The sequence below is a fragment of the Cupressus sempervirens genome, chromosome 8, assembly GCF_028749045.1.
Source record: "Cupressus sempervirens isolate cs-2001-9-10 chromosome 8, ASM2874904v1, whole genome shotgun sequence".
Classification (NCBI taxonomy): Eukaryota; Viridiplantae; Streptophyta; class Pinopsida; order Cupressales; family Cupressaceae; genus Cupressus; species Cupressus sempervirens.
Genome location: NC_143125.1, coordinates 215,091,252 through 215,109,352, shown reverse-complemented (window position 1 = coordinate 215,109,352; position 18,101 = coordinate 215,091,252). Strand labels below are relative to the sequence as shown.

General features: G+C 37.2%; 1 protein-coding gene across 3 annotated transcripts in view; it reads left to right on the top strand.

The window, feature by feature from the left end:
- LOC149542269 (ribose-phosphate pyrophosphokinase 1) overlaps positions 1–18,101 on the top strand; it is a 170,272-nt gene that overhangs the window by 99,144 nt on the left and 53,027 nt on the right. For 2 of the 3 annotated variants that reach the window (XM_089797255.1, XM_089797257.1), the window contains exons 4-5: positions 13,450–13,593; positions 13,772–13,939. In XM_089797255.1, the coding sequence (XP_089653381.1) occupies positions 13,450–13,593; positions 13,772–13,939 (312 nt within the window). The remainder of the gene's footprint in view (positions 1–13,449; positions 13,594–13,771; positions 13,940–18,101) is intronic. The other variant, XM_089797256.1, reaches the window with a different exon arrangement.

Here is an 18,101-nt window from a genome sequence, read left to right as displayed (position 1 = left end):
ATAAGGGCCCAAAAGGCAATCACAATTTAGGTCAGGGGTACTATCCAGGGGCAGAAAGTGATATCTGTTATTGACACTGGGGCTACACATAACTTCATAGATGCACAGTTGGTAGCCAGGAGAGGGTTACAGACAGAGGAGCATGATGGGTTTAGAGTCATGGTGGCTAACGGTGATAAATTATTATGCACTCGGAAGATATCTAATCTTCACATCAGGTTTGGAAATGGCTACGAGTTGAAGGATGAGTTCTATGTTGTGGACATGGGAGATTATGATGTCATCCTTGGCATGACATGGATGGCTTCACTAGTGGAGTTCACACTCAACCTAGCGAAATTGGAGATGAGATTCCAGCATGAGGGCAGAACTGTGGTACTTAGAGGTCTTTCAGATGGAGGTTGCAGAGTAGTGTCCTTAAGGAGAATGCAGAGACTTTTTCGTCATGATGACATAGAGTGGGCGGCAGAGTGCTACATTATGCCAACTTCACCAGAGCCACAAGAAAAGAGTCATCCACCAGATATCCAGAAGATACTTGATAGACACGCTAAAGTATTTAGCGATATTCCTCATGGGGTTCCTCCCGACAGAGGGATGGAACATGTTATTGAGCTCAAGGAGGGAGCCAAACCAGTTATGATTACTCCCTATCGTCATCCTAAGAAACACAAGGATGAGATAGAGAAGGCAATTAAGGATTTGTTGGAGATGGGGCATATCAGGCCCAGTAAGAGCCCCTTTGCTTCAGCAGTAGTATTGGTAAAGAAGAAGGATGGGATGATGCGCATGTGCATCGATTACAGGGCACTGAATAAGAAAACAATTAAAAACAGGTATCCCATTCCTAGGATTGATGAGCTGATTGATGAGTTGCATGGGGCATGCTTCTTCACCAAAATTGATTTGCGATCCGGATACCATCAGATCAGGATGAGAGCAAAGGACATTGAGAAAACAACCTTCCAATGTCACTATGGCCACTTTGAGTTCATGGTTATGCCATTTGGTCTGACCAATGCACCGGCTACATTTCAAAGTTGTATGAACCAGGTATTCAGGAAGTAGGTGAGGAGATTTGTCTTGATCTTCTTTGATGACATCTTGGTCTTCAGTAAGACCTGGGAGGAGCACTTACATCATCTAGAGGAGGTGTTATCTATTCTGGAGAGAGAGTCATTGTATGCCAAGGAATTTAAATGTGAGTTTGGCATGACTGAGCTCCTTTACCTTGGGCATATCATTAGTGCAGATGGCGTTTGGGTTGATCCCGAAAAGATTAGAGCTATTGTAGAGTGGCCTACTCCCACAAACCTTACACAGCTTAAGGGATTCTTTGGTTTATGTGGTTTTTATAGGAGGTTTGTTAAGGGATTCTTACAGATTGCTACACCCTTGACAAATCTTACCAGGAAAGGAGCCTTCGTGTGGACAGGGGCAGCACAGAGGTGTTTTGAGCATTTCAAGCAGGTAATGTCTTCATGTCCAGTTCTAGCTCTACCGGATTTCACGAAGCCTTTTGAGCTTCATTGTGATGCATCAGCTGATGGGATTGGAGCAGTATTGATGCAGGAGAAGCATCCCATTGCATTCGAGAGTAGGAAGCTCCGGGGAGTTGAGAAGAGTTATTTTGTCTATGACCGGGAGATGTTGGCCATAATGCATGCATTGGCCAAATTTCGATCATATTTGGTAGGTGGACGTTTTGTGATCAAGATTGATCACAATAGTATTAAATACTTCATGAGCCAGCATGATCTTAATGACCAGCAACAAAAATGGGTGACTAAATTGCAGGCTTATGACTTTGACATAGAGTTTGTCAAAGGTAAGAAAAATGTGGTGGCTGATGCCTTATCTCGGAGACCTCACTTATGTGCTCTGGCAGAGATTTCAGGAGATTGGAGAGATCGGATTATAGCAGAGTATGTCAGAGATGCTTGGGCTTCTGGATTGATTTCAGGTACCATACAAGATGATGACTATGAGGTGATAGATGGATTGATCAGAGTTCAGGACAGGGTTTATTTAATTCCGTCATCACATTTGAGAGAGGCGATACTGAAGGCATTTCATGATGCACCCACAGCTGGACATCCGGGGGTCTTCAAGACCTATAGGTAGATCCGAGAGCGGTTTTCATGGAAAGGGCTCAAAGATGATGTTCAGAGGTATGTCAGGGAGTGTGTGGTTTGTCAACAGAATAAGGGAGAGCACACATTTCCTGCAGGTTTATTACAGCCCTTGCCCATTCCTGATAGGAAATGGGAAAGTATTTCGATGGACTTCATCACTGGTTTACCACAAGTGCAAGGAAGAGATTGCATCTATGTGGTGGTGGACCGCTTGCCGAAGTTTGTTCACTTCTTTGCTATTCCGTCCACTTACACAGCAGCACAATTGGCAGATCTTTTCTTTAGAGAGATATTCAGGTTACATGGGCTGCTCAGATTCATTGTCAGCGACCGAGATAGTAAGTTTATGAGTGTTTTTTGGCAAGAGTTGTTTAAATTGTGTGGTACAGATCTTACACCTATCACTAGTTATCATCCACAAACAGATGGGCAAACAGAGATTGTGAATAAATGGGTGGAAGGATATTTGAGGAACTATGTAACTACACAACAAAAGGCTTGGATCAGATGGTTGCATATGGGAGAGTATTGTTATAACACCACTTATCATATGTCCATCAAGATGACTCCTTTCATGGCACTCTATGGTTATGAAGCACCTAGCTTCATGGATTTAGTTTTGGGGGACAATAGAGTGCCCAAAGCCAAAAACTTATTGCAGGATAGTCAGAACATCCTGAAAGTACTCAAAGAGAATATACAACAGGCCCAGAATCAACAGAAATTGTATGCTGATCAGCACCGAATAGAGCATAGCTTCGAGGTAGGGGATATGGTTTACTTGAGGCTACAACCATATAGACAGTCATCGCTCAAGAAGAGCGGCGCTGAAAAGTTGAAACCTAGATTTTATGGTCCCTACAGGGTGATTCGCAAAGTGGGCAAAGTCGCCTATGAGCTTGAGCTTCCAGAGGGCAATCGAGTGCACAATGTGTTTCATGTGTCTAGGCTTAAGAAAGCCATTGGTCAGAATGTAGTGCCTTCTGTAGATTTACCCCCTTTGGATGAGGAGGGGAAGCTTGTGTTAGTACCCGAGGCTATTCTGGACACCAGAGAGAGGAAGCTTAGAAACAGGATAGTGAAGGAGTATTTGGTCAGATGGAGAGACCTGCCGGAAGAAGATTCTACATGGGAGAGTGAGCAGGTTATTTAGCAGGTTGGATTGAGATTGCTTGAGGACAAGCAATTTCAAGGGGGGCGGACTGTAATGTCCCCATTTTAGCAATTGACCAAGTGTGTGTGCGTTAGCCTTGTTCTACATGGTCCCGAGGGCTAAAGAAGGGTTTAATGGGATCCTGGAGTGTTTTGGCCTAGTCATTTTCAGTTTGGGCCAAAACGAAGTTGATTTACTCAGTTTCAGGCATACTTACTATTTTTAGTAAGTCAGCAGGACACAGTGCAGGTCAATTTTGGTTATTGGATTTGATACTCCTCGGTGAGAGCTTTCCGATGAGCTATCACTTGCATTATTCGGAGTCCGATTGCTAATACATTTTAATGCCTGAAGTTTTATTAAAGTAACGTCTAATTTAATTGTTAAAATATTAAAGTGTTACTTTAATATTTATTTTATGGGGATGTGTACCCAAGGGAGACATAAGGGGTATTTTAATATATGTTTTATATACTACACATCTTTTATCCCACATTGCCCATATGAGTTGAGCGGACCCTTGGAAATAGAATAAAAGGAAGCATTTGTGGCTTCATTAGGGAGGTTGAATATGAGAAGAAATTGGTGTGTGAGTTGCAGCTCCGTTCTTGGCATTTGAGGACGTCTATCCTCTCTTGTAACATTCTAGACGTCATTCCTTTGAGGTTTGACCTTTGGAATTCTTTGTTATTGGCTTCATTATCAGGCAATTTAGTTGCATTTCCAGCTACAGGTAGATTTGGTATTTTGCTCATATCTTCTTCACTACTTTTCCGACGCTTATGCCGTTTTGAGGGAATGATATTACGAAGGTAGTGGACTGATTGAAGGACAAAGCACTGTAGCAGCAAGTTCGAAGGCATGGGCTGGAGTATTATGTCAATACTGCTGAAGTAATTAGTGAGTTGATAAATCTGTCATTTATTTGGTTTTATGAATTCTGAAAATAACATTTTATTAGCAGCAGTTCATTTCCACTTTGTATATTATTGTAGTTTCTTTCTTGTTTATGTTGTATGATACCAATTCCATGCACAAAACACATCAAACAAATAAACGTTTGATTTCCGGAGTTACAAGAGGTTTAAAACATTAAACGGAGAAATAAGAGGTTGAATGCAAACTGTTTGACAAAATTCCTTTCAGCAAATTGGTTTAGTTTTTTGGGACATCCAGGGGTGCCCATTATAGGGGATGGCGAAGAAATGTGCATACTTTGCCAGTCTGTCAACCACCACAAAAATATAATCCTTTTCGTTTACCTTGGGAAGTCTAGTTATGAAATCCATCGAGATGGATTCTCACTTCTGTTCTGGAATTGGCAGAGGTTGGAGTAACTCGGCAGGTAGAGTATATTTGGATTTGTTCTGCTGACAAACCTCACACTCTCTTACATACTCCAATACGTCTCCTTTAAGACCTTGCCATGAAAACCTCTCTCTGTGACATCTGTAAGATTTGAGGAAGCCCGGTGTTCGACCAAGAGTGAGTCGTGTACCTCCTTTAAGAGTTTTTGCTTCAATTTGGATTCCGACACTAAATATATCCAATTCTTATAGTAAATGATGTCATCCACCACTTTGTACTGATCATCCTAGGTGTTGCCATCCATTAGCTCACAGGTAGATGTATTTTTGGAATATTCTACCAACAAATGCGCTTTCCAGTGAACTGAAATTTGGGTCAGTAAGCAGATGGCGCGTTTTCTGGACAAAGCATCTACAACCACATTATTTTTTCCTTTCACATATTCAATGTCAAAGCCAAAAACCTGAACCTTGCTTACCCATTTTTATTGCCTCTTGTTCAAGTCTTGTTGCTTTAGAAAATATCTCAAAATATTGTGATCCGTATGAACAACAAACTTGGCACCGACTAGATACTGCCAGAACTTGGTTAGTGCATGTACGATGGCCAAATTTTTTTTGTCATAAATGGAATATAAGCGTTTTGTTTGCTTAAGCTTTTTGCTTTCATAAGTTATGGGGTGTCTATCTTACATTAGTACCGTGCCAATGCGTTCTCTGGATGCGTCGTGTAACGCCTCGTCAAGGGATCCAAAAGAATTAACCTAGAGTTTTTACTGAATTTGCCAAACATTTTTTTTTTGAAACAAGAAAGATGAACATACACATCAAACACAGTGTAGCGGAAGCAATAACATACAATCAACTAAAAACATACATAACAGGTTACATTCCTTAAGGATCCCAAGACGTTGAGTCACATTTAAATTTAATTAATACTAAGTCTAACAACTACCACATCCACATGAAAGAATAATGAAAAGTCCAATGTCCTTAAAATAATATACATTTGTTCTGAATGCCTCCTAGCAAATGAAATTCGGAATGCTCAATCATCCACTGTATATGTCATAGGGTATGAAAGGCTTAAAAGAATATATATATATATATGTAGAAATAGAAATACATCATCCTCTTCGGATCCATGATACAAGTGCAATAAAATAAATGAAACCATCTACTATAAATGATACATCCATCCATCATAAAAGATATAACATCCTTCATAAAATATAACCATCCATCATAATTATACATGAATAGAATGAAAGTAAATGCCGACAAGGAATGCTCCAGCCATGGTGGCTACGGATGGATCTCAATGGTAAGAGTGAAAAAGCACTACCACCCGACCGTGTGGAACCTAAATAGCCCACTCCCACTGCGTTGAGGAGATAGTCTCAAGTCCCAAACAGGATATCAAATCACATATTAAAAGTACTCTCTAAGTCTTGGAAATCCTAAAAGCATTCTAACTCAAGGGTTCCAAGGCAGATCGACATCTATACCCAGAGGCACACAAGACACGTAGGAATCTACTATGTAAGCGGGCAAGTGTCATCGCACAAATCACGCTGGAGTTACCCTGGCAGTCTCTGAGGACCCTCGGGTCCCTAGTGATCCCTATGCGGCCACTAGTATCCTCTCGTATTGACAAGGCATACTACGAAATGCAAGGTTGCAACCAAGCGTTGTCTCTACTCCCATCCTAGTCTGTACTAGCACTCGAGGCATGGGCGAGAACATACAAGACTTTTATTAGGTTCATTCTACTCTCATTTAGTGTAATGTTTTCACTTATTAAACAACTTACAATGGGTTACCCTGGGAACCACTTAGGACCCTGGCCCCCATTGCAAGCCACTTCTCGATAACACATAGATTACCTACCCTAAACTTATGAAATCACAAATCAAAGAATCATAGAAAAATCACCTCAGTCCTATACAAGTGACTGGAAAGCATTATAAAGATAATCATAATAATCACATCAGTTCTTTGCGAGCAACTAGAAAGCATCAAAGATAAATCACAATATCCATTGGTTCTCAACTAGCAACCAGAAAGTATCCCAATAATACTGATCAACACCTCAAAATAGTTAAGTTAAACATGTCACAACATGACATCATCAAGAACATAGCAAACACTTAAGTCCTATCAAAGCGGCTGGAAAGCAACCCAAATATAACTGATCGAGGACTAAAAAATGGTTAAGTCATATATCTCATAGCATAAATCTTGCCATCCCACAAGGCACTAAAAACAATAATCAGCAATATAAACACACTCAACATAGAGCATACCATCATATACCATGGTTAAGTAAAAGTAATCAAGATCGAGTCAGCATGATACCACACTCACAAAACCCCTGAGCCTCTGGTAGACATCCTATAACTAGTCAACAATCTAGTCAACCTCAAACTCCAAACACAGACAAGTATAAAGCAATAAGATGCAAGTACATGTTTTGGTTTGTTTTGAATCACATGGTTGGGTTAAATACAAGGTTTCCATTTTTGTTCCAGTGTATGTTTCAAGTTAAAAAGATTCCTCGTTTACCCTATAGTTAACCTATGAATTTGTTTAAATAAAACATAGATTTACACCCATAATTTTGCTTTCGATTTTCTAAAGTATTCTAAGGGTAAATTATATATTCTATTTTAAAGATTATTAAAATGACCCTCATTGCGTTTCCAATAGAATAATTGAAATTTAATAACGACAATTTTAAGAATCTCCCCTTTATTATCTAACCCTCATTTTAAAATAAATTAAATCTATTAACATAATCAGATTTCCACAATCCATTAGTATGTGAGCAATGTTTCTGGATTAGATTGTGTGAGTTTTTTTAGCATCAACGTTTCGGATCATACTACATGATCCATCATCAGGACGAGAGAACATCAGAATATGGAATGTGCAGACCAGGAAACCACAAGCAGTCCTAAAAGGAGAGGGAGGGAGGGGCACAAAGACCAAGAGGACCAAAAATAAAGACACAACCACCAAGAGAACCGGTACAGAATAACCAATCATATGTATAAATGCAGATAATGTATATATATGTAAAGGAATTTTATATTATGCATTAAAAAATGATAAAAAATAAATAACTAAATAAAAAATAAAAAATAAATAAATAAGTGGATAAATAAAAAATTCAAAAATTAAGGATCAGTGTGAAAAAGGGAGGAAGCACACGATTATGAAAATGAATAAATAACTATAAGAGGTTAAAAATACAAAAATTAGGAATTAAAAAATTAAATATTAAAATAATAATAATAAAAATAAAAATAAAGAAGACTCAAACCCTTACATATATATATAAATGAACAAAAAATAAATAAATAAAAGCATGTGCAAATATTAAGAACTTATATACAACTAAATCAAAATAAAATCGAACAAGCCAAAACATTTTTTGACCCCAAGAGAAAAAACAAGAAGAGAAACATTAGAAAGGACCCTAATACCAAAACAAAGAAGCTATAAACAAAATAAATAAAATTAAGCTCAGGAGCAAAAAACCCTAAATAAATAGATCGAACCTAAAAACTAAAAACGCTACTATAAGAAAATGTGTAAATATGCCATAAGTGCGAAACAGACACAACACTGGAACCAACCCAGATTAAAGAATACAAGCACAAAGAGATAAAAAACAAATCATAAATAAATAAATGAGGATAATAATTTAAAAAAAAAAAAAAAAAAAAAAAAAAAAAACAATACATCAAGATGGAAGACCCAAGGCTGAAACCAACGGCACAGGAAAGAGCTCGAGGGTTAGAGCGACATGGAGGGCTAAGACGAAACGAAAAAAGAGAGGAGAGACAACAGGAAGCAACCTGAAAAAAGAACACAGAGAACATGAGGAGGGAGGAGCTCAGAGACCACAAGGTGGGGCCAAGAGACTGAAGATGAAAGGGGGGGGGGGGGGCTTCCCCATAAACCGAACAGGCCAAAACGGGGGAGTGACAAGGGAAGACTTGGGGACACACCAGGGGGGGCAGGAAAGCTCGAGAAGCATCAAGGGTGATGCTGAGTATTAAGCGAGCCCAGGAGAGGTTGCCAAGACAAGCTAATGGACCATCCATCATCTCGATTGAGGTTGATGGACAGTCTTCTTTATTTATTTTTTTATTATTTTAATATTTAATTTTTTAATTCCTAATTTTTGTATTTTTAACCTCTTATAGTTATTTATTCATTTTCATAATCGTGTGCTTCCTCCCTTTTTCACACTGATCCTTAATTTTTTAATTTTTTATTTATCCACTTATTTATTTATTTTTTATTTTTTATTTAGTTATTTATTTTTTATCATTTTTTAATGCATAATATAAAATTCCTTTACATATATATACATTATCTGCATTTATACATATGATTGGTTATTCTGTACTGGTTCTCTTGGTGGTTGTGTCTTTATTTTTGGTCCTCTTGGTCTTTGTGCCCCTCCCTCCCTCTCCTTTTAGGACTGCTTGTGGTTTCCTGGTCTGCACATTCCATATTCTGATGTTCTCTCGTCCTGATGATGGATCATGTAGTATGATCCGAAACGTTGATGCTAAAAAAACTCACACAATCTAATCCAGAAACATCGCTCACAAATTAAATCTAATTATATTTATATAATGTTAAATTAATTAATAATTGAACAGTTAAATTAAATATAGTTTAATTAATTATTAAAAGTTAAAAGCCATTAATAAATTTTTATTTAATATTAATATTTTTTTTAAAGAATTAACATTAAATCACACAATATATTTTAAAATATAAAATCAAATTTTAAAAAAATAAAACCAAAAACCAAGTTATGCCTTGCGATTTTAATAAAATCGCATGCACTGTTTATACATGCAGCGCAGACTCTTTTAGGGTGGCCTGCCGCGGCTTTGCCACGACAGTGGCTTGCCGCGCAGCCATTAATGGCTGCCAGCAGGTCCATTGTTGTGGACAGTGACTGCCGGTTGGGGGGTGGGACGTGATAGCCCACCTCCCACCAAAATTTATTATATATTTTTTAATTTAATATATATTAGTAAAAGACCCCATTTTAATATTTAAATATTATTTTGTTTATAATTTTTTTTTATCAATAAATTTTAAAATAAACAAACCTTCCTCTCGTAATAAATTTAAATTTAAATTTATTATAATTTTGTAAATAAAAAAATTTAATAAAACAAATTTATTTAAAACGTATTTTTCTTTTTCTTTTAATAACAAATCATAGAATTACTCTGATGGAGAAATACAACATACCCATCAATTATTTTATTCATTTTAAAGAAGATTTTTCCATTTAAATTCAAACCCATCCCGATAAATTTTTCATTCCTTTAATCTATTGAAAAATGGTTATACAGATCTTTTGATTTTCCAATAAACAGAAGATTTAATATTCATATTAGGAATGCATATTACTGAAAACATTCATCACAAGAATTCTTTAGGAAAACACTGAACAATCATGATGAAGACAAGAAAGAAAAGAGCGTATTAAAATATGCGAAAATCACGAGCGTCTACTTGGACATTGATGCTAATTCGTTACGCCTCAAAAAACTATAGAGAAAAATCCCTCCTCTCAAAACCTTCTCTTGTTTGAAAATTCCTTCCTTCTCCAAAATTTGCAGTCCTTCGAAAATGAACCCCCAAATTGTGAAGAGTTCTCTCCCTAAAATCGGGGCACTAATTGTGCGTTCACCCGAGAGAACTCTTTGCTCACAACCCTTCACTCTTTATTAACTTTTATTTATCTTTCTTTTATCTTTTCGATGCCCATTCATTAATTAATTAAATTACTTTATTTAATTTTTCACTTGACTTCTTTTTAAATTAATTTATTAAATTTAATCTCATGTACGTGTCATGAAATCATGAAACTTTTAATAAATTAATTTCTTTTTCCTCTTCTAAATTTATTTTTGAACATTAAAATTTGATAACTATTTATTAACTTAAATAATAATATTATTTAACATTTATTTAAAAATGAACTTTAAATATATTATTATTAAATTAAATAAATATTATCACGTTTCAAATTTATGCTTATAACTTTTATGTTCAAATTTAATTTTTTTTTATTTAATTAATTCCCAATTAAATATAACTAAATATTAAAATATCATAATAATTTTCCATTAAATTAAATCATTATTTTAATCTTTTAATTAGACTTAATTAATAGAAAATTCACCAAAGACTCATAAGGTCAAATTCGAAAACCCATCATAGAAGAACTCATAAAAAATCAAACTAAAGGGTTATAATCACGAATTAATGTCATCCAACGCATTCGAAAGGTAGACAACTCAAATACTTGTCCTAATTTTCTAGGAAAAATGGCTTAAAGGTTTAGGATTTGGACTTAAGAATTTATCTCCCCTCTCTTACCATTGAGATAATGCGATAGGGTACGCTCATCTTGGCAATTCAGGGAAGTCGATACCCAGTATGTGCAACCTGCATAAAATCCACACGTGCAAACACAATATTCTAAGCTAAACATGCAATGGCAAGAAGTGGTGCATCGTGTAGATCCCGACTAGCAGGTGACTATGACTCCCTTCCTTAACCACATTAGAAACGCCATACATAAAGAAAAAAAACACACACATCATACACATGCAATATGGGGTAAGTATCCATAAGAAGACACATAATAATCCATCTAACTAATCATCATCAATGACTGAAAAACCCTATAATAATCATCATGCATATATGAAGTATTATCAACTGAATCTAAAATAATATCTGATAATTTCAAAATAATGCTACTAATCATCAAACATAAAATTGGCCTAAAAGAGTTTGGCAATAATAGCAAAAATATAGACTAGGGGCAGGCACTACACGTCGCACTCTGGAATGAACAGTCGAGTGAAATCAAGTAATGCAAGTACGAGACAAGTGCTCATTGCCTCTTTGAACTTATCAAAAGTGAGTTGCGCCTTTTCATTCCATTGGAAAGAACCCTTGTTAGATCTGTTAAGGGTGCGCTGAGCTGAGAGAATCCTTTAACGAACCCAGTCTGAAAAATCCTCGCAATTTCATGAGTGATTTTGGGGGAGGCTAATCAAGGATAGCTTGAATCTTCTTGTGATGAACTTAGAATTCCATATTTATTGACAACATGCCCTAGGTACAATATTTCTGTCATACCGAATTCACACTTGAATTGCTTGGCGAACAAAGATTGATCCTTCATGATGCCCAAAAGATGATCTACTAAACAAAAGAATGTTAAGGATATTGACCCTGTTAGGAGCCTATCGAATACATATAGTGTCTTGAGTCCTTGTTAGAGGACTAGGCCGTGTTAAGAGCCTCAACTTTGATAGGAGTTGCTTCAATCCTGTTAGGAGTTTCTTCAACCCTGTTAGGAGTTGGTAGATCAAATACAATGTATGCAAGAAGAACCCACTGCCTTAACATGCAATATACAAATAAGTTTCTTTACAAGAATAGGTATACATACAATACTGTCTCACTGCTGTATCTTGCACTTTCTTCGATCACACATCAGATTTCACATCACATAAGGCTCGCACATCATATATACTTGCTTCACAATAGTTCACATCACATCTCTATCATCATATTTTACTCTATTATCTGCACAAGATATGATCCATATTGACATCTTGCAAATTACCAAAACTTTGCTTAGTCGGCCTCAATGCTTCCACACGTTTGACTAAATATAACTTAGGATGTCGGCTCATCACAATTAACTAATTATTTTGTTACCAAAATAATTCCTTAAGCCATATGATTCAATTATACTGACATGCTTTGTTATGCTCTGTTAATTACCTAAACTGGTAATTCAGCTGTAACTTGCGCCGTACAGGTCTGCGCACTGACATACGTCATCATGATACTGTCAACTATCTAACATCCACTGCACATGAGCTAACTCGAAGTCTATCGTGCATACATACTGTATCTTTCTTTGCATTGCTGCAAATTGTCGAACACTTAGACAATTTTTTAACTCTGATTACATCGTGAGATATCAAAAGTATATGTTGCCATAAATGACAACACTCGTACATCTATCTAGCCATATTGCCAACATGTTCTTGGTGTAGTGACTTACTTTCTTAGAATGAGAGTTATTGGCTTCTTGCAGGTTGACAGCTTGTGGTCATCTTAATTGTTCACGGTGGAACTTTCCATTCCATAGAAGTACGAAGATTGATCATGAAATTGTTTCTGTCCGCTTCGGAAATTTTTTTTCTACTACTTGTTCTACTTTTGCAAATTATTTTGAAAATTTGTTGATCACAAGGTGCTTGCTTTGATGAAACAGTAAGAGATATTTCATATTGTTGCTTGATGAGTCTTGTCATTTTTGTATGCATAATCATGCTTCTATTTTGCTCTTTTACGTGTTTGCACTAGTGCTTGTCCTTTAATTAAGTGCCTTTTTGTCCCATGCCTACAAATTTATTCCAGATAATTCTATACAAGGGTCAAGATCACATAAGTAGCTTAATATCTAGACTAACTCTCAAAATTCAAGTTGCACACTGTTGATTTGTCTGCCTGTCCTAGAAATTATTGTCACAATTTTGAATGATTGGCCTTTTATGTCAAATTTATGAACCACATTATTTCTGAGGGCTTCTTAAGACTGATGAGAGTACAATGCATGTAAATATTCTACCTTTGTAGGCAATGGGCAGTTTTCTATGTATTTGTTTTTATCCACCTTTATGTAATTTATCTTATGGAACATCGACTTTAATTTTGCACATGTTATATAGATTAGACAAATATCATGTATAGTAAGGTTCACATTTCTTTGCCCTTTCAGACCCAAGGCCGGGAATCTATTGCTGCAAAACTTGTGGCTAACTTGATCACTGAAGCTGGTGCCAACCGTGTTCTAGCTTGTGACTTGCATTCTGGTCAATCGATGGGGTATTTTGATATTCCTGTTGATCATGTCTATGGACAGGTTTGCTTGAGCTTGTTTTCTTCTATGTCAATAACTTAAGTAGCTTACTAAAGACAACTTGGTTATTTTCCTTTTGTCTTCTTTGTGAGGATTTCTTCTTCCTGTAGCTTGATTGAGCTCTGTGGATTCCTTATTTCAGTTTTTGGCCTTACATGCATGCAATACCTTTTGGTTGCAGCCGGTGATCCTGGATTATCTTGCTAGCAAAATTATTTCTTCAAAGGATCTAGTAGTTGTGTCCCCAGATGTAGGTGGTGTTGCTCGAGCACGTGCATTTGCAAAGAAGCTATCAGATGCTCCTCTTGCAATTGTTGATAAGAGAAGGCAAAGCCACAATGTTTCAGAGGTTTTAAATGTGGAACAAATTTCATTATTTTTCCTAATAATATTCACTTTGTTAATCCTTTCAAATCATCTCTCTTGCCTTTTACTCTCATTATTAGGTGTTTGTGATCTTAAGGGCCAGTCATACCCTACCTACTAGAAATGTGATGAGGAGAGCATGTCCTATCCTGAGGCATCCTTGAAACAAGACAACCAAAAATCGCCATTTCATGCTATCTATCTTTTATTAGGGACAAAAATTGCTCCATAATTTTCCAGGCATGCAAAATTATTAACATCTCTATTTCGAACATGTATTATATTTATTATATACATATTAACTATCATACGTGTTTTCTCATAAACAGATGTATTAAATATGGTATATATTAAAAATTTCATAAATATTCCATGTTTTGAATAATCTTTTACTTGTAAATTGAGGGATCTATTTGGGGTTCTTATCCACGAAACAGGATATTAGACACAATGACAAAATAATGTAGAAGTACTGCTTGCAAGATATTGCATAGGGAACTGAGTACAACTAACAGTACTCCCTCCCTCCTAAAACAAAAGGTCTGATGGCAAGGCTTCTGCTTCTAACCAGCATGCAAGAGAGATCGACATAAAAAAACCCACTATTCGTGACCAGCATCACAAATTGCCACCCTAAAAACAATCTCTGCAAAGCACTTACCTCAATTAATTTTTCTTTTTCTGCACCCAACACAAAGCCTGTTGCAGCACAGAGTAGATAATAAACCTGACTCTTTGTCTGGTCTACTTGCTGTAGAGCGCCACAGGAGCCTTCCTCAGTAAGATCAACAAGTTAATAGTGCTGGAAAACACTCTGTCTCCTGTCCCAGTACACTACCTGAAGCATTTCCACATAATCATAGAAATATTTTCAGAGTGACTTACAACTCAATTTCGAATGCAAACAACCTCCATTGGTGCCTGAGCATTGAGTAACCTCCTCAACTGTTTCATGCTGACAGTTTGATTAGCTCCAGCCCCAGCTGCACTACACCTCTTCTTTCTATTCATCAAAGAAGTCATCTTGCTCTTTCAACACTTATTTCAATGCCCATGCCTAAATTGCCTTGCATATAACAAGATTAACATGAAAATCCCAAGCACTAGTGCTCCAAGTTTGTCACATTCGTGTTTACCCATCCCATCTGCACAAAATTTTCAACATTATCAAATCCTCAACAAAAAAAACATTGATCCAGGGATGAATAGGGAGCCAAATGAATGACAATATTATCTTTGCAACTCACAAATAAACTATAGGTTTAAGTAAATACAACGAACCATGAAATAAACAATAAAATGAATTTCAAATCTGATTTATTTTAGGAAACAGATATGTATTGGATTTCAATGAACATAAAAAGATGGAAATAAGAGATAAGCTGATTTTATTATTTGAATATCATATGGATGATAATATGGACTCAGAGAAATTTTGGCAGAGTTTCCCCTTTGTAAGACGCTTATTTCAACCCTTGAAGAAACAAAACAACATTTGCACAATCTGCCAGAACTCAAATGCACAATCTTCAGCACCCTGTGAACCAAGTTTGTGCTCCCTCAAGCTGCAAACATTGAATAAGTCCTCTTCATTTTCTCATCTTCAACCCGCAAAACAATGTTATAAAGCTAACCTTCTATAATTCAAACTCATTTTCTTTTCTCTCTCTTCCAATTGTGGCACCAAAATAAAGAACAAATTTGCACCCACAATACCAGGGTATCATCCAGCATGTGAATTTGGTTTCTCTACAGAACAATGGATGGCTTAAGGTCAAATCTATGAGAGTAGGTTATCTCTCCGATGCTATGGGCTCAACTTAAGCTAAGTACGTTGTTCCTACGGGTATAGCTTAATTGGTATTTGAGTCAAACAAAATGGACAGCTAAAAACAATGACAACCAAACCAAATAATTTCTTGACCGCAAATACTGTCACTAGGTCAAGGAAGGGTAGTTGCACAAAACCGCTATATAGCTGATATGACTGCGCAAGCATGAAACAGATTAAATATATCTACTTAATGTTCACTTTTGAATAATTTTTTTGTTATATTGAGAGTGATGGGGGCACAGGTTGGACTCACTTATTATTGAACTACTGAAGAATGTTTCAGTTTATCTTAAATGTTTTGAGATTAAGTAGGTGGGCTAAAGACCCATGCCAATCTGATTGGTCTATAGAACAGTAGATGGTAGAAATGAAAACAATGAAAAAGAACATGGAAGAATTGATCTAGGCACTAGGCACATGTGCCAAAATCACAAGTATCAGACACAACATATGGAGTGATGTGAATTGAATTTGCATGAATTCATATGTAATCAACAAATGATTATTGTTATTCTTGTAATAATAAAAAATTTCCACCCAATGCATCAAAAGTTGCATAAAATGTAGATTGGAATATCACACAATTTCACAGATACCCAGAATAGTCCAATTGATACATATGAAGTAAAACCCAGAACATACCATTCATACCACAATACCAATAGGCAAGAAAATGATTTCTTTATTAATACTAGAAAAACCAACATGAGTACAATACCAATGTTCCAAATATTTATAGTAGTGTCGGTTCGTTGGAAACCAACCGACGCATTTCCTCACCACCTAACTGCCCAGCCCGACTAGCTTTAACAAGTACTAAACATAATAGTTAATTTATTCCGACTACATCTATTCCCCCCCAAAAAAAAAGTCGTCTTCCAGATGACTGTAAAACATGAAACCAACAAAAACAACTTTGACTTCAAGAGGAAGGATGGGAGGACATCCCTGTGTTTGGAGTTCCCCTTAGCGGTTGCAGGTCTTGCTCAGCTGTCTTGTACTTTTTCCGAACACCCTGCAAGACCTATAATGCATCCATCTTTTTCGCTTCTGCAGTGGCGACCTTGCTCTCCAATTCAGCTTTTTCTTTCTTCTAGGCTTCTTGCACAGCAACCTTATCCGCTGCCCATTGCTATAGAAGACTCTTTCGTTCTCGCTCCCAAGCTTTAGCTAGGTATTTTTCCTTTTGAAGTTTCAAAGAGATTCTTCGAAAGGCAACCTCCATTGCTGTTAGCGCCTCTATGAGAGGCGATTGTTCCTATCCTATGGAAATGATAGAGCTGCCCGTCCATGTAGTAGCCATGTCCTCCTCCAAATAGCCACGCTATTCTAGTAGTCCCCAATCTGTGTGGCAGTTAGTCTACATAAAGGTGGCCAAGGCCTCTACTGCCATGATGATAGTTTCCAGATTCTGAGCCCTGGCCTACTGCACAATCTTCCAAGTAGACTGCTCCATGGCACGAAGCTCAGTGAGGAACAGTTCGGCCTTGACTGCAAAATAGGCCGTGTTCGGTGGTTCCCCGCACTCATTTTGTATCTCTACTTGCTCGTTAGCAGCTATCTCTATGGGTGACGACACCATGCCTTCTTCCTTAAGTAACTTGTCTGTTTCCTCTAGGACGGTATTTGTCTTGGCCACATCCGTACTAGCTACTATCGTCATGTTACCCTGAGTGTGGATTTTCCCAGTTTTCTCCTCTCCTCCTACTGGCTGTACTACAAGAGCAACCAGATGGACTGTTTCTAGGCCAAGATGTGTTTGTACCCTCACTTTATGGGCACACTTTGTTTGGCACCTCAGATTTATGACTTTGGTACGAGAAGGCTGTTCCGGAAGGATAAGTGGCGCCATCTTGGGAATTGATATTCTGGAAGTCCCCATGTCGGGATTTGTTGCCTGCCACCTATTCTTTCCTTTACTCCTGCTTGATTTGTATTGGAAGTATCCGCTGCCTCAATTCTGTCGGGATCACTAGTTAGTTTCGGGTAAAGTTCAGGAGGTTTTGCTACCCTTGTTGGAAGTGGTTCCTTTATAGGTGCGCCTGTAGAGTCCCCTGTAGATGACTTAGGTGGATTTTTGCCTCCTGTGAGTCAGAGGAGGATGAATCCATATTGCTGCCTCCTCCTTCTGAACTTTCGTCATCCTCTCCCTCTTCTGTTTCTTCGATCACTACTGTTTGTTTCGATTTCTTTTTCTTGGGCTCACCTCCATTGTGAGATCCTACGTCAATGGTATTCAGATGGAGCCAGTAGTTCATAGCTGGTTTATAAGGTTCTACTTTCCTAGCCGGTACCAGTGTCCCCCGATGTT